The 17,899-nt window shown below is 38.3% G+C and overlaps 1 protein-coding gene across 2 annotated transcripts in view; it reads left to right on the top strand.

Moving 5' to 3' along the window:
• Nucleotides 1-17,899, top strand: part of STAG2 (STAG2 cohesin complex component) — a 74,237-nt gene that overhangs the window by 23,765 nt on the left and 32,573 nt on the right. For both annotated transcript variants that reach the window (XM_058814151.1, XM_058814150.1), the window contains exons 2-5: nt 12,452-12,596; nt 13,202-13,280; nt 14,337-14,498; nt 17,234-17,330. In XM_058814151.1, the coding sequence (XP_058670134.1) occupies nt 12,553-12,596; nt 13,202-13,280; nt 14,337-14,498; nt 17,234-17,330 (382 nt within the window). In that variant the 5' untranslated portion in view covers nt 12,452-12,552. The remainder of the gene's footprint in view (nt 1-12,451; nt 12,597-13,201; nt 13,281-14,336; nt 14,499-17,233; nt 17,331-17,899) is intronic.

Below are 17,899 nucleotides of genomic sequence, written 5' to 3'. Positions count from 1 at the left end.
ATGAATCCTAATCTAGTTACCTAATTTTAAATATCTTCCCTTTTCCCATAATGTATAGCCCAACCCTGTGATAACAAACTGCATGTAATTAAGTTTTCTTTTGTAAGCAAATCATGGTTTCAGGAGCTGTGAACTTGTTGTAAGTAGTAAATGATTTTGCAGAATCTTAACCTAGTTAGAAAGTTATTTGCCATTAGGTGTTATGAATTGATGTAACAATCCTGAGTGGTGATCACAGATTTCTGGTAGAAGTAATCGGAGAACCAAATCTGTTAGACATGAGTAAGAGCAGAGCCTGCTGAGTTCAACACAGCAGTAATAAATAATTATATAATTGATGGTAACTAATTAAGTCAAAGAAACACTGCTCTTGAGTAGGTATCTAGGAGAACTAAATAACTTAATATGAGGGATTCAACAAGATTGAAATTCTATTTCAGAAAATATGTGTTTAGAGAAAATGTATTGACTGATTTCAGCATTGCATCAGTGCACAACATCAAGTGGAGTAGAAAGATCAAAGCACTCTGCAAGAGGTATTACCTATTTTAAATAATCCCTCTTCTGTCCACCTGTTCAAAATACTTGCAATTTTAATTTACTGAGAAATGTCAGAGAATGAGAATTGAAAAACTCAACATGTAACAGTATGTTGTGTTCTCAGTTACCTGTTTCTGATTTGAGTGTGGGGAGGTGGGGGGCAAGTGGTTGGTACAAAACAGAAATCTATGCTAGGAGTAGGAATGCAGATAATTGCAAAACTGCAGCAATTGTTGGGGAAGACTTGGTGAGAGATTGAGCACTTGCATTCTGGCCATTCTTGTTCTAATAATTAGAGGTAATTGCAAACTGATAAGGCAAATATTATCATAAACTGAAAACCACAAGAAGATGACACAGTTCAAATAACAAATTAAAAGCAGAAACTATGGTGAATAAATTATCTTTCCATACAGTTAGACCACTATAGATTTGTTAGTTGTCCTGGTGACTTTCTCTGTGGCAGTTGACTTTTCCATCCCTCTGTCAGAGGTTACCTCCCATACCCTCCCATCAGGATGGGATTTGTCAGCTCTTCAGTCTTCTGTTTGCAAGTTCATAATATTAGCTTTAATTGTCACTGCAGATGAGTTGCCATTAATAGATCTGACTGTATGCCAGAGCATATGAAATGGGTTCTTTAGGTTTTTTTGAGTTGGGTTGGTGGCGTTTTTTGGAGGGCTTTTTGTTTTTTTTTGTTTTTCTTCTCCAATGTAATGATAATTACCAGTCTGGTAAAGTTCCACCCGCCAAGCTCCTTCCCTCCCCCCAAGCTCCTCCCGTCCCCAAAAGCATCCTGTTAAGCATCCTAGGAAAGGTTGGTCAGCAGTAACTGTCTGAATTTGCCACACAAAATCATGATTATGAAACTGCTGTACAAGCTAGGCTGTAGCTGATGTAAATTCAGTCAACACTGCAGTGTAATCTTATTCTATCTTTTGTACATACTCACCAACTAACATTTAGCAGGCAGAAATGGTTTTTGGTGTGCCCTATGGTGAAGGAGCTGGTAAACTATGATGGCTAAAAAAGGATGTTCTTTTTGTGTGTGACACTGGCTAAAAACAATCACTAGATTTCTTTCCTTATGCCCAAAATGGCATTTTTGTCTCAGCTGGAAGGAAGAAAAAAAGAAGGCAATATTTAGCATGCAAGCCTTGTTCCATGTGCTGGAGGTGAGGGGATTGGTACCTCCAGGTGCTGCAGAAATGCTGCAGGTTTCAGGCACCTCCAGGAATTCAGCTCACTGGTGCTGTAGGGTACACCCTGCTCCAGAATGCCTCTCTTGGAGTGGGGGAAGGGGGAGAAATCATAGCACATGTAGCTTGTTTAAGAGACATCTGGCACTACTGCTCCTTTTTTTTTTTTTTTAAAGAAAATACAGGAAAAAGGCTGAAAGCAAGTACCTTATCTCAACAGCTTCTGCTGTGTTGCTGAGTTGGTAAGTCTGATAGTTGTAGTTTTAATATTTTTACTGTATTGAACATGGCTCAAATAAAATATTTACTACAAATTGTGGTACTTGCATAATGTCATCAGTGAATTTTCAACATAATATAAATTTAGCTGTAGGGTATAACTATCTTTTGAAAGAGGAGGGAGCTACTAGCTTTATTTACATCAGGAATTTACTTGAAAGCAAATGTGTAGGGGTACAGCTTTGGGTTTTGTTTTTTTTTCTTCTAAGATTAAATGAAGAAACCAAAGATTTAATTTTGATTGATTTAACTAGCTCTACTTGTATATTTTAGGTCTGTGTAGAATGGATGCTTCTGTGTAAAGGATAGTCCTGCACAGTAATAGAGGCACTTAGAATGGAAGATAACTTCAAAAGGACAAATTTCACTACCCTGTTCCTCAGAATACCTTACACACATTAAGACTTGCTCAATATTTGTCAGCCTACTCAGGAAAATGAGATTGGTCTCCAAAAAACCTGGGTTTGATACTCTTTTTCATGTTAGCTTCCATAAAACAGGCCTGGTTTGTTTGAGCACTCCCAGCTGGCTTAATTTTCTACCTGCCCCAAGTAAGCAATTACAGATTTGAAATGCCAGTATTTTTGCAATGTTTTTGAGACGCATGCAAGTGGCCAGGCTGCTTTCCTCTGGATGTTCAGTGAATGTCAGTAGTTAACTCTAGGTCTCCATACATGAGGTTTCAGTGCCATTCATCTCTCCCATAACATTATTTTAAGAGGACTCTGTTTTAGGATGAATAAAGGGAAAGGAGAGAGTCGTGTTTAGACTTAGTGGTGATAATATGTATTTTTTGTCCAGTAATTAATTAATGAATTATTAATTAATTACTGACTATGAAAATTTTTTATTGTGCTTATATTCAGTTCTCTAAATTGTATGGGGGAAAGCCGTGCACATCACAGCTACTGTTTTGTATAAAATTGGTATTCAGTACTGCAGTTCTCTGAACAAACCAATTGGGCTTTTAGCCCAAATGTTATGCAGGAGAACAAGAACAAAATGTTGGGTATTAAAAATGTTTGAGCTATGACTGAGGATGTATGGAGCACAGATGTTCTGAGGTTGGCAGAGTTGCTGAGATAAGTTTTTAATGAACGATAACAAGGTTTTCATCTTTATTTCTTCTGTTTTAGAGGCAAAGCCAACTCTTGCATACGTGTGTAGTTTGCTTGAATTTTATTTTGTAAGGATGATTATTTAGTTTGATCCACAATCCACTTATGAAAGGCTTAGGTTTTAGCTTCCGATTGCTTGGTTTGGATGTGACACAATATTTTAAATTTTTTTTCTTAAATACTCCTTTTCCTTTTTGGTGGTATAGATTTTCATTTGGGCCAGGGAAGGATGGACATGGGTAGCAAGGTAATGGCAGTCTTTGGAGCTGCCCTCTGAGTTAGTTCTCCAGTGCTGCTGTGAGACTGTGGGTGATGGATGGGGTGGGTGGGTGAGCGCCCAGTGCTGGGTGCAGGGCAGCCATGGCCCTGCAGGTGGCCTGGGGCACCCTGGGCAGTGATGGCCTAGCTGTACCCCAGGCCTGGTAGGAAAAAATGCTGGGCTGGTTGGGCAGAACAGTATTATAGTGAATGGATTATCCTCCCCACCATTTTTAAATTTGTCGTTATTTTTTTTAGAATTAAAGGTCCAGGTAAGACTAACACCATTTGGCTTGTGTCTGTATTCTTTTTTATTTATTTCTGTGGTGATTTTAGTATCTTTTAGTTACTGTCTGGAGCCATTTAATTTTGAATGGTGTGAAGCTTCAGCTAATAAACTGGTGAATCTGAGCTGACCAAATGTAGAACAGAGTTGATCTCTGTTTGCCTTCTGATCTTGGAGGGCTTGGGATCAACCTGCAGGGGAGTGCAGGGGGCTCTGCAAAGGACTGTCCCAAGTGTGCTGTGACCTGGGCTGATACCAGCTGACTGGGAGATCTGCTTGAGAGATTTTACTTCCCACTCTTCAATAGTTTTATTTTATAGGGTTTTCCCTTATTTCAGCCATCTAATACTGACTGTATCTTAGAATAGCAGCTGAAGCTGTTGCAGTGTGCTCTTGTATAGTCCCTCCTCCAGAATTTGTAATCAAACACAGTTGTTCTTAAAAGTGCCCAAAGTTTTGGGCACAAACCCCTGGACTTTTTAAAGAGGAAAATTTATATGGTAGGAGGGAAAGCAATGGGGCTCCACTAAGTGAGGCAACTTGCAGGTTCACGCTGATCAGTGGCAGAACAAAAACCAGAATTTGCTAGATGGGGGATGCCTTGTCAGTAGGAAAACCCTGCTTCCACCCTGTGCACTGAAGTAATTCCTTGCTGTTGGTTGTACATTTGAACAATACTAATTCTGCTCAAGGATTTGCTGTGGAGCAGCTTACCTGCTTGCTGTGGACTGTGCATGTTTTCATCCCTAGCTTTTACAAGAGCAAAGATTTTGAGGGGATATGCAATGTACATTTTTGAAAAATCAGTATGTGAAGAGGCATATTGTTGTATTCTGTAGTTTAGCTTGGAAATTTATGGCATTTAGGCAGCTGGAGGGTGTGCTTGCCTTGTATATCATAAATGAACCACTACTCGTTTTTTGACTTAAGTAGGCATGTGTGGCTTTTCCCCCCACTTCTTTCCCCCATTTATTTATTTTTTTCAAGTCTTGGTTGTTATCTGACTTGGCTTTTATTCTTCCTAAGAGCCTAATTTTCCACACAGTCAGACTAGAACATCTGGAAGCAATCTCTTCTTTGGCAAGGAAAGATGTGACAAACACAATGAGGTGTAACTTCTACTTTTGTTATCTTACCTTTGCCTTTTTTAAGACATCCAAACTAAAACCATTTAAAAGATATTTGGGAATTTCAGGTGTGTTTTAACAAAGCTTGGGAATATTGTTGGGCAGGATCATTAGAGAATAACACAGGTATTTTCCCTTTTAATAAGCATAACAGTGGCATTTACTGTACAGTTCAATAATCTTTCAGATATTGTAATGCAAGTATTGAGTGTTTTACAGCCACATTTTACTGGACAGTGTGAATTACTAGTTGCCACTATAAAAACCTCATAGGACTCAAGCAGTAACAGTGTACTTATATTTCAAAATAGCATTTTACTTCATTAAAGATATGGATGTTATTAATGGTACTTTAATGAGCAATCCTATGACTGTGAAGCACTCACTGTAGCAGGCTCTTTTCCTTCTGTAATAGTTGTTCCACATATTTAATAAAACTAGCAAAAATCAAAAAGTACTTTCAATGAGAGGAGGATTATTTGGTGGTGTAGTTGAGAATGGCAGACTTATTAGGTCAAATAAGTACAAAGGTCCTTGTATATTATTCAGTTTTCAAGCCTCTAAAATTGATGTAAAGGCTCAACTTTCACTTTGAATTTTAGCCTGACTTCTTTCATATGCCATTTAAATTTTTTTTTTTTTCATTCTTCCTTCTCCCCCTCAATAAAGCCTGTTTAAGATTTTGCTTTCATAGCTTTGAACTGTGAAACCAAATTTTGCTTTGTGTTGACCAGTGTGTGCATTGCCTCTGGGGGTCTGTGTTTCGTGTTCTTGGCTGTTTCCTGGCTGGCTCTCTCAGGTTCTGGGGGTCCTGAGATGCTCTGAGCCACCTTCTGGCTGAGGGGTGGTGAGAGGTGGATGGCTCTGTAGGTACTGTGCTGTCTGCTGGATAGTGAAAATGGAGGAAATGCTTGTGGAAAAGGAGTGGGGAGGAGCTTTGAGGAGACGGCTGGGACTGGGCAGGTGCCTGATGAACCAAGCCAGAAGGTGCTGTCACAGGTGCTGTGAGTGTCCCAGGCAGGTGCTGTGAGTGTGTGAGTGTCCCAGGCAGGTGCTGTGTGTGTGTGTGAGTGTCCCAGGCAGGTGCCGTGTGTGTGTGAGTGTCCCAGGCAGGTGCTGTGTGTGTGTGTGAGTGTCCCAGGCAGGTGCTGTGTGTGTGTGAGTGTCCCAGGCAGGTGCTGTGTGAGTGTCCCAGGCAGGTGCCGTGTGTGTGTGAGTGTCCCAGGCAGGTGCTGTGTGTGTGTGAGTGTCCCAGGCAGGTGCCGTGTGTGTGTGAGTGTCCCAGGCAGGTGCTGTGTGTGTGTGAGTGTCCCAGGCAGGTGCTGTGTGTGTCCCAGGCAGGTGCTGCTCTGCAGGGCTGCTCCTCCCTTGGCAGGTGTGTGAGGTGGGCAGTTGGGGCCTGCTCAGCCCCACAGAACTGCAGGCTTGGCAGTGGCTCCTCCCGAGAGAAGGGTGGGAATCCTGGCAGGAGCCATGCAGGGCCTGCAGTTTGCCATGTTGGTGTAGGAGCTCCTGTGTCACAGCAGAGTTCTGCTGCTGCTGGGGGTGCTCTGACAAAGCTGGCAAAGCTCCTCATTGCCTTTGTTGGGAAGGTAGAGTTCAGCTGCCCATGGTGCATCCAGTGACTTGTGTGGCTGCAGGAGGAGTTGATTCAGTTGGTTGATCCAATGGAGGGCTAATCATGGGGGAAGGAAATGGTTTTGGTTTTATAATTTTTTTGCTGCTGGTTTGCCTGAGTGCCAGAATGAGCAGAAACTTTCCTGTGTGTTTAGAGAGAGGAAAGGAAAACCTACTGCTTGCAGTAACAGCCCACAGTGTTGGAAAGGCATGTTCTGAGATGGCTCTTCCCCACTTATTCAGCAGACTTGTTGTATGAACTAAAGAGCAAATGTTATAAAAAATTAATAAAGAGCAGGCCAGGGGAAAAAGTCGTAGTGATGGCATAAAATCAACAATCATCATAACATGGCTTTTAAAAATTTTTTGAAAGATGGAGGGATGTATGTCCCAAGTGGTGTGGAGGGGGTGTAACAGCTGGAAGTTTAGGGAAAAAAATGAGAAGAAAGAGACTGAAAAGATAAGAGCTGTGTGAATTCAGTAATTTAGGTTCTTTGTTGCACTGGCACAGTGGATTGGTGCTGGGTATATTGACCATGTCTCTCTTGGTAAGCAAGGAAGAATTGTAGATTGATGGTCTCTAGTTCAGGTCTTTCTGTAAAGGAATTGCAAGTCTCATTTGTTAAGCAAACAGCACAGAAATAACCACACAGATAAAGGTATTCCTTACATTATTGTTTTGTTTACTCTTGATTGCACTATCTTAATATGATCAAAACTGCTGATATGGTTATAACTAATATTAAAGTACAGTTACATTACAGAATTACACCTGAAGTATGTATTCTGTATTTTACTCAAATTGCAGAATTGCTTCAAAGCTTGTTGGCAGCTGAAATACTAGGTTGTGTACTATTAGTAGAAATAACACACTCTTTGAGGTCTGTAGAGAATGTCATGCACTTGCTCAAAATCTTGCTTACAAGTCCACTTATAGGAGCAAAAGGAATATGAAGAAGCAGATTTGTCTTCTTTTTTCCTGAATAACTAACACTTTTTAATCAAACAAAAGGTTAGGCACATTCTAGTTTATCAGAGAAAGGAGTGAGAGGTATAATGTAGTTGATGCTCTTTTTCTCTTCTAAAATAGTTGAGAGAAAATACTGGACATATTTCTGATCCTTTATTTAAATTTTATCTGACTAGCATTGTAACTGTTGCTGTTGCATAATTGGTCCTGAATCATCAGCATCTCTCATTCATGGATAGGTAAATAATTCAGAGATGAACTTCAGCCATACTCTTCAGCATCATAGTTTGAGAAGTTCTAATTTTCTGAATTAAGTGAGGTCCTTGATTTTACAGGTGATTAATTATATTACAGAGGAAAAAATCAATACATCTCTGAACAGCCTATTCTGCATTACCCAAATCTTTGTCCTGGCCATGTAGCCATATTTTAAAATTTTCATCTTTGTCTTCCCAACAAAATGATAACTGTCTTCCTGATTTGCGTTATAAAACTTCCAGGTGATAGATGCCAAGGATCCAACAGCAACCAAAATAAACAGCCTGTGTAGAGAATCCTCCCCAACCAAAACCCATCTACCTGAAACCTCACAGTGAGCTTGATCAATAACCCTGGAGTTACTGCATTTACTCAAGTGTACAAAGCACAGACATTTGGGGCTGGTTTTGGGATTGTTTATAGTGTATGTGTGTATACACATATAATTAGGTATATTCTTAGAGCAAATGCTGCTCACTGAATTGCATTAATAGATCTGTGCATGTAACAGGGATTGTGGGAGGACAGGTAGCCCTCAGCAACTGCTGATGACAGCAGATGTGTTATTGTGTGAGTTGTGCTGGTGAACGCTGTCCACTTTTGGCAGAGTCAACATTTGACCAGTGTATTTGAGTTAATCACAGCCATACCTAAATATTAATGTAATAGGGATAAATAGCCTTTAAGGTTTAAATCTGTTTTTGAATGAATATGCTTTTGGAGTCTTCGTGCTTGCCTCTTGCCTTTAGTGTTTCGTGCTTGCCTCTTGCCTTTAACAGTCAAATTCTTTTAAGTAGGAGCCCCTCCTACATTTCTAGTTGGAAGCATTATGTATGATTACTGTTGCTGGACTGCTCCTGTTGTTCCAGTAGGTTTTTTTAGTTCAGTAATGTTTTGTTAGCAAAGTTTTAAATAGCAAGGTACAATAAAGGGATGCATTATTTCTGCTCTTAAAATGTTTTTTGAAATCCTTCTGGTTGTTTTGAAAGCCAAATACTGAGATTAGTCACACAACAGTAGCTGTATGCATTTTTGTCTTTGTAAGAGTCATTGGACTCAAACATGTATGTGCCTTTATTTAAGAAAGTTGAAGAAATCCTCTGGTGTCATAACAATCTAAATACAAATCTAAAGGAAATGTGCTTCAATATTGTCACAATTTTAGCAGTCTTTATAAAGTTTATTGCAGAGAAATAACTAGGTCAACCTCTGGATGACCTGTCTTTTGGAGTTTCTTCAGTTAGCTTTAGGCTAGAGCTCCACCTTGTGATCCTTCAGCAGGATACATTTTCTTTTTATAGTTAATAATTTAATTATGATTTCACAAAGTTGAATGCCTTTTAAAGTTTTCACAGGCTTGAGAGATTTCAGTATCTGCTTGGGAAAATTAAGGTTGGAATTCTATGAACATGCCAAAAAAGAAACTCAAGAGCTGATTTTTATGATATAGTTTAGTTTAGAGTTAACTTCCTAGAGTTCTTAAAACAATTTATTAGAATTCATTTAATAGATAATGTAAACTTGCACCGTTTGGAATGACATCTGCAAGAATTTCACTGTGATATATGAACTTGATGTATTTAAAAAGTTTTGGTAGGAAAATCATTCATATAAGCATCCTTCTGTATTGACTTCCTGAACCGCATGCTTTGAATGAGTCATCCAGTGTGGGCATGAAGACATGGCTGGCAGTAGTCTTGAATTCCCAGAAGGTGTTTAATGGGATGAAGGATCTTGGGGAATGACCAGTGTCACTTCTCCCATACCAGAACAAGAGAACATGACATAAAGTTGGAAAGTAATAAATTCAAGGCAAAGAATATGGCTTTTTGTAGTATGGAATTTGGCTGTGGGAGTTCTTGGATGGAAGATCCTCCATTGAGTATTGAGTTCAAAAACTATTTGGAAATACTAATGGAAAAAAATAAGGTGTTGTGAAGTATAGGGACAACCTCTCTGGCCAGCAAAAGCCATAGATTATTTCTGGATGCCAGGAAGGCATTCAGGGAAACTTTGCTCTAAAGAAAACAGTGTTCTTCCTTGGGCAGCTTCTCTTGGCCACTGCCAGAGGGGGCTGACTGGAATGGGTTGATCCTACTGGCTGAGCTTTCTGGATATGTGTATTAATCTTGTAAGATTATTCTTTAGCAGGACAAATGCAAGGGGGTTTTGGTCATTGCTGGAATTTAAGCTTCACGCCTGAGATCTGTTACACTCTTTCTTTGTGCACCATTGCCAGCTGTTCATCTCTAGCTTCTGTTTTCCAGAGTACCAGTATCTAGTTGCACTCATGACGGCTAAGTTTGTTCTACTTTCAAGAAAAACAAAAAATATAAATCTTAGTAGTTAATGCTTCAGCATCAGGCTGAACTTGATATGTCTGTTCTGTTCCAGGAGGTGATTCTGACAAATGCTGCGTTTTCTTTCATGTTTTGTGGTCTGTACTAAGATGAACAGTTCTGACAAGAAGTTCAAGTTGGTGTAAATGGCAGACAGCTTTTGTTACTGATTTATTTGGCTTGTTTGATGTAGAGAACAAGTACTCTAGTAATTTGCCCATTCTTTTTCATAGTTTTTGTTTTTTTTTCTTTAATTTCTGTGATTCTAAGAATTTACTGAGATTTTTGCAAAATTTTGTAGGATGGAATGTTTGGGTTTCATATAAGGAGCCAATTTGCTTGTAAGGAGTATGATTGTTGCTTTAGTAGATGTCTTGCCTCTTAACATTGAAAAATGTAAACTAGGAAGAATCAAATACCAGGACATTGATAGACAGGTTGAACTTGAAACTGGTGGTTTTTGAAGTTTGCATCTCTGCTTTGCACTGGGACTGAATCACAAGCATTCCTCAAAAAGAACTTGTGTAGATGTTTATCTTTCTTCTTCATTTTTCTTTTTTCTGTTCCCCCTCCATGTAGAGCTGAGCAGGTGCCAAGCCTGATGACCAAGTCATTAAAGTTTGTCCTTTTCCCAAGTTGGAGTTGCTGATTGAAATAAAAGTAAATATTAAGAGATAAATAAGTACAAAGTGCACAAAACAATTCCAAAGTGTAAAGCTTTTCGATATGTTGGCTTCTGAGCAGGGCATTTCACAGATGGCCTGGCTGGTATAATATCACCTTGCCACCAAAGAAGGGAATTTTACCCTTCCCTCCCCTGCTGGAGGCTATGCAGTCTTGTGTTTCCAGTGCCTTGACTCTGGAAATCTGCTATTGAACCAGTTTAACTTGAAAATCTCAGGGGAAAGTACTTGAGTTGTATTTTGCCCATTTTAGTGGGGACTTTGATTGGGTGATGCTGCATGGGCAGAGCCTGCAATGGTGAGTGGCTGGGCAGGGGTTGCCACAGGGAGGGTGAATGGAGTGCATTGGTCATGTGCCCGTGTGGTGCCTTTAGAGAAGGGAGCAATGCAGTGGCAGAGGGGGCTGCCGTGGTTTTTCTTGGAGCTTTTTACCTTCTGCTGTGTTTTGGATGGAAGATGCTTTTGTGTTTGCAGCCTGTCTTGAGATTGATCATCTTGAATCTCCCTGCCTTTGCCACTATTTATTTCCACTGTGGTTCTCTACTTTAATGTAATTACGTGAAATGTGAAGAAAGAGAACTTAATAAGTTCAGAGTTTATGGTTTCTCTCATTTCTCTAAATCTGGAAGCTACAGTGGCCCCTAGCATTCAGAATAAGCACTTGCAGGAGAAAACCTGTCCAGCCTCTGCCGCACGCTCAGTTGAAATGCAGTCTCTGGAGCAGAGCTACCAGGCTTTGAGCAACATGTGCTTAGCATGCCAAAATGAAATCTTTCCCTCAAATACCTAATCACTCCAGAAAGCTGTAGATTCAGCAGACTGATTCTGAAGGTTTTTCTCCTTGGTATTCTGTTTTTAAAATTCCTGAACAGCATACTTCCTTAATTTCTCTGTGTAAAAGTTAGCCTGGGGAGCAAAGTGACACAGAAACCTTAGCGGATGGCTGAAACTTGAAGTATCCAGGGAAATTTTTTCCCCTCATTGATGATAGGAAAAATAAGAGAAAAAACTAAATTTATTATAATGAACAGTAGTATAGTGAAGTTTAAAGCAAATATTTCACAATCTTTAGTTTTCTTGCTAATAGAATTGTGTTTCCAATGTTTTCCTTTATACTATGTGGATAGTGTTATCTTCCTTGATACTCCTAAGAGTCTTGTCAAATGCTTCAAATGTTAAACCTGTTGTAAGTCTGGTTTATCAGCTCTGGAAGACATGGAGTTCTGAAGCAGCTGGTTATAAGAACTTGTTGTAAGACATTGTATTTATGGAAGATTACATGGAAGTTGGCAAGTTGGAGATGTAAAGTTGCTATATATAATATCTTGAAGTATACACATATTGTCCTTCAAGTTCAACATCAAGTCTGGTTTTGGTTTGGTCAACTAGAACTAGAATTACCCTAGTGTGGTCGTTCTGCTGCTCTGCTGCTTAGAGATGTTAATGAAAACTATTCCAGTTTGCTCATCCTAATCAGAAAATGTGGGGTGATTGGTGATTTTTTTGTTTGTTTGGGGTTTTTGAGTTTTTTTTTATTGTTACATTTTGTTTGGTTGAGTTTTTTTACAGTATTTCTGTATTATTTTTCTGCAGTGCTTTTACCATTTGTGGAGTCACTATGTTAGTAGGATCATGAGAGGACTCAAAATCTTTAAAGCAGGGAAAAGCTTGGTTGGAAACAGAGGATAGTATGGTTTATATTTTCTGTGTTTCTAACTCTTTATCCTTCCATATGTGGAATAATTTTCACTGTATTTTTTGATTTATTTCATTCTAGAAGTTGTCTGCTACAAAGGAAGAAAGAAAAGTAAGCTTGCACTTCAGACTGCTTTTTGAATATCTTTCTAATACAGTGGTGTTCCAGAAGATGATAAAGAAATGATAGCAGCTCCAGAAATACCAACTGATTTTACTCTCCTTCAGTAAGTGTTTTAAAAATTTGTTGTTTTGTTTGTAAAAGTATTGTGTCTTTTTTGTGCTATGGTTTACTTTCTCTTGGAAACAAGGAAACATAATAAAACATGGTGTTATATTTTTATTTTCTATTGAGAAGTTGGTAAAACCATTTAAAAAATTTAATTGAGTATTAATTCAACAGTAACTTAAATCAGATTAAAAAAAAATTTAAAAAACCTTTATTTTAAATCAAGTAGTTGAAATATTTGCCCTTAACTGGAGTGAGTCACTTAATATGTAAAATATGTCATTCCAAATGCTTTAGTTAAAGCCAAATTAATGGCTTCCCTCAGGCATCAGTTCCTAGGTGTTCTTGACATAATTTTACTAAGCCTTTTGTCTTCCCACAATTTTTAAGAAACTGACATTTGAGTTTCCAGGATTTAGAATTAGGTACAGATTACACTTTTGGTTAGAGAAGTAAAGTGATTATTTTAAGCAGACCAAAAGAATCCAGTTCATCACCTTTGGTGTTGACTTACTAGACTGAGAGCATACTGTGATTTTATGTAATATATTTAAGAATGTTTCTGATGAAATGTGTGAATGGTTTGTCTTTTTATCCTTGCAGGGAGTCTGAAACACACTTCTCTTCAGATACAGACTTTGAGGATATTGAAGGAAAAAACCAAAAACAAGGCAAAGGCAAAGTATGTTCACTCTTTGGGGATACTGAAACGTTTCTACTATTATAAATTGAAGAGTTTAGCACTTTCTTTGAAGTTGAATGAGAAAGAAGGAATATTTTCTGAAACTGCCAGTGAAGAGAGTTCATATTTGTATTTGCATGGAAATGCTTCATCCTGACTGTTCCTGTATTATTTCCTTAGTGCTCTGAAGGCATAAGGGAGGCATAAGGGAGGAAAGGATAAGCTTTGATTTGATCAATCTCTTGGCTTATTTTCCATCCTATACTTGAATTCATCCTGTATTCTGTGTTTTTTAGTTTGAAAAGCAAACAGAACAATAATTCAGTTAAGAGTTTTTTAACAGTTGCAGACAGGAGGTTACAGTAGTGGGGTGGGAGGTCTAAACCCAGTCCCCAGCCCTTGTCTCCCTTCCTGGGACAGTTGTCCCCCTCATGTGCCTTTCACAGGCTCCTTCCCTGCCGTGCTGGCCTGGGCTGTGACCCTCATGGGCACCCCCTGAGCCTGCACCAGGGCAGAGACCTGTTTGTGGAGAGGTACTGATGGATTTTATACAATGGTCATGTCATTTGTACTTTATGCTCTTTCTACAGACACACCTGTCTGCTCTTCCTCACCCCCACTTCCCAACTTAGTCAGATGAAAAAACAAAAGGTTAATGAATTGCAGAGGAGACTTTGTGATGTGTTAAGGAAATTGCCTTAGCTGTTTAAAAGGAAATATGTATAATCTGTTTTACAATTTAAACACAAGAAAGATCTGTGTTATACACTATCACTAATCACATATTTAGTTGCTTAAAGATTTTAAATGAAGGAGGAGCCTGTAGTGTTCTTGTGGGTCTCTGTATCACTTAGGATCAGCTGTTCTCAATTTCTGAATTTTTATTTTATATATACATAAACATACACACAGGGACACACAGATACACTGACATTTGAAAAATATGGTTGCTGAAAATCCAAGGCCTTGCCTATATTTTTCATGGTATGGATAATGATTTCTTTTTTTGAATACTTCATGATAATTAAATAAAGCCTCTTGTGTGTGTGCTTGCAGACCTGTAAAAAAGGAAAAAAAGGACCAGCAGAGAAGGGAAAAAGTGGAAACGGAGGGGGGAAACCCGGTGGTCCCAATCGGATGAATGGACATCACCAACAGAATGGTGTGGAAAACATGATGCTCTTTGAAGTAGTTAAAATGGGCAAGAGTGCTATGCAGGTAAGGCCTGGGATAGCTCTTTGGCTGGGATGTAGATACAATTTAAATATAACAATATTTTCTTCTACATGCAGTTTAATCAAATGAAGTCTAAAGTAATTTTTCCCCTTCAATTTGCTGTTTTTACTTCTATATAAGAATAAAAATAAAGTGGTTTTGCTTTGTTGATGTTTGAATTTTAATGAATTGATTTTTCATTTCTAAATGTTATTCATGAATAATCAGATATGAAATGATGAAATTTGTACTGCAATTCAAAATAAGTTTTTGGTATCCTGAACAAAGAAAGGTTATTTTAGATTGCATAACTTTAAAGTCCTTCTTGTGTGGTGGTAACTAAATACAAATGTGGCTTAGACTCATTGTTGTCATAGAACTTAACAAGAATCTGTAGTTTTTACATGCATCCAGAGCTTAGATTATCTGAAAATAAATAGTTGCTTCTCTTCTCTCATGCAAAGTAAAATCACTAGCTAAAACTTACAAGATCCTCTTTAAATTTCCTGACCCAAATTCCAGCCAATTACAGCGTAGCAATGCACTCTGGCCAAGTCAACTTAGGATAGATTTAACCCCTTCAAGTATCTACATTAGGTACTCCCCCACTGCATTTACTAACAGGATGGAAGTCAGACTATTAAGAAATACAGCGCTGCTTTTGTTGGTTTTTGGAAATATTCAGGTAGGTAACTGGAGTGTTTGCTTGGCTGTGAGTCTGCCAGGTGAGATAGGGTTAAAGTATAATAAGTGTAAGCCTGTCAGCCATGAAGCTTTGCTGCTGACTCACTCATGTGACTCCTGGCAGTGTGGAGGAAAGACTATCTTTAGCTCTGGAAATCTGGAGTTTGCTGCTCCTGTAATACACATGCAGGAAGCTGGGTTGCTGTGCAGTTCTCTCAAGGTTTACAGCTGGGAACAAGAACAAATTACTTGGATGTATTTGCACAGAGAAATTCTGATTTCCCCATCATTGGTTTTGTTCTATTTCAAAGCAGATGGAAAAGCAATACTTCTCTAACTGTTGCTCTGTGTGCAGCTTGTTCAGCCAGTAATCAGTAATTGTATCTTCATGAATTTTTAACTGTTTAAAATTATATACAGTCAAAATATTTTGCTTTCTAAGGGCAAAATGAACCTTTGCCAGGTCTGATTACTTTGTTGAATTGGGAAATTGATACTTGAATTGTGGTCAATTTTTTTAAAACTAGGAAGAAAAAAATTTCTCTAATTATTTTTAAACTAAAGTCCATTTCAGCAGTCAGAGTACAAAGTTTCCTCCATGGCCCTCAGTGTTTGCTTATCTGGGAAAATTTTGGTAATAATTTTAAGCTAACTGTTTTATTTTAAATTCTATTCTGTACCTTCTGAATTGGTTGACAAGGTGCTGTTAAGTAATGGGTTGGACTTGACGACCTCAAAGGTCTTTTCCAATGGAATCCATTCTGTGATCCTGTGAATTGGTGTCTCTTCCCTGGCAGAAAGTGGTGGTTCATTCACTGAAACAAAATGTTTCATGAAACAACTGTTTTGATGGCACTTCTTTAAATTGATTAGATTCTGAACACAAGGCTGCCTAATGGAAATATTTATTCCATTCCTATCATTCTTCAGTTCTTACATGATGGCCTTCTTTAGAAGCCGAATTTGTTTTCTCCATATTTCATTCATCCCTTCAGGTCAGTCCACTCAGGTCCAGTTCATAGGTTCTTTTCCTCCTGGAAAGAGCATGACAGCTTCACTTTGAGTTTTTCATTGTTTTTGTTGTGCTGACAACAGTTGTGCATGACACTATAAACAATCTGAGATTCAGGGAAGAGGGATTTAGCTGTATCTCTGTTCAGAAATTTTTCTTCAATATGTTTTATTTGTCTTCACAGCAATATTGGCTGTGAGAGTGAGCACTGAGAATACAGACAAGGAAGCCTTGGAGATGGTGCATAGTCCGGCTGTCTTATGAAATTCTGAATTACTCCATCATTTAGGGAAGGGTACTGACATATTAAAAGAAGTCAAACATGAAAACTTGATACTACAGCGAGTCTCTTGTACCTATGTTAATAAAATTGTGTGTCTGTGTTTTATGACCTTGGCAGTAGATGGTTTGTACTCTACAAATGGATGGTTAAAACATAATTGCATGTAAATTCTGTTTTCTCGAAATGATTTTCACAGGTTTAGTCGCTTCACATTAAGGTCTTTTAATAAAACGTGCTTATTCCTCTTTGGCTTAGTGACTACAGAGTAATTAACATCCATGGAGTGTAGGGCAGTGCTGTTCATCCTGTTATGGCAAATGTGGATGAAGCAAAGTTCATCCAAGGGACACATTTTTTGAAGAATATAGGGAGCTGTAGCTGTTGGAATTGAATGTACAAATAATATCTTCAAAGAAATATCAATGGCTTGGCACAGCAGGTGGAGGGTGTAAATAAAAAACCTGATTCTGTAAAATACCCCAATTATTTTTTGGGTTCTTCCTTACTGCAGAAGGATGTGGTATTCTTGTGCTTTATGTTCAGGTGTCAGTTTTGTACTGGTATATGTTTATAGAATAAAATGAGTTCTTGAGAACATACAGCAGTAAAAGGACATTTAAACATTTAGTTCTGTATAATCAAAAAAGAGAGTTTTCAAGTTACTTAAAGTGATGAAGAAGAATTACTTACTTGAAAGCAGTTAAGTAACAATGTCTTCAATTTATGAAAACTGAGCAGTGCCTTTTTGTTTTCTTTCAGTCTGTAGTGGATGACTGGATAGAGTCATACAAACATGACCGAGATATAGCACTTCTTGATCTCATTAACTTCTTTATTCAGTGTTCAGGCTGCAAAGGTAAGATACTCAATTGGTTACTCATCCATTGAAGCAATATTACAGCATGATTCTCAGTCTTTGCTTTCATACCACTGAGGCTGTAAGATTGCTTCATCCCCAGAGCTAGTTTACATTTTCAGGTTCTTGGAGTTAAACAAGTATTTCTGAATGTGGGAGCAGGAGGTTTAGAAATCCTATAATGTAGTTTAAAGTGTTGATTAAGCGTTTTGTATTTACAGCAGATAGAAATCAGTACTGGTACTTAACATGTGCTGCTTCTTCTTTTGTTCCTGCTATTATTTCAGAAAATCATTTCTCCTCTCACTAATATTCAGTATTGGTATTCAGTCTTGGAATTCTAATTTGGATGTACCTGTGTTTTATCATTGATTAAAATTGCTTCATAGCTTTTGTAGACATGCTTGTTTCAAAAGATATTATGGAGAGCTTTATGGGAGCCTGTCTACAGTAAGGTTGTGTTTCCATATTTTTTTCTTTATTTTCTGATTTTTCTTTCCTCATTTCCATGTCCTCCATTCTTTTATCTCTCACCTCCTCTTGAAGAGAAGGTAACTTGCCTTGCAGTG

This window comes from Ammospiza caudacuta, chromosome 14 (assembly GCF_027887145.1).
Source record: "Ammospiza caudacuta isolate bAmmCau1 chromosome 14, bAmmCau1.pri, whole genome shotgun sequence".
Lineage (NCBI taxonomy): Eukaryota > Metazoa > Chordata > Aves > Passeriformes > Passerellidae > Ammospiza > Ammospiza caudacuta.
Note: the sequence above shows the minus strand (reverse complement) of the source record. Positions and strands in the feature narration are given on the sequence as shown.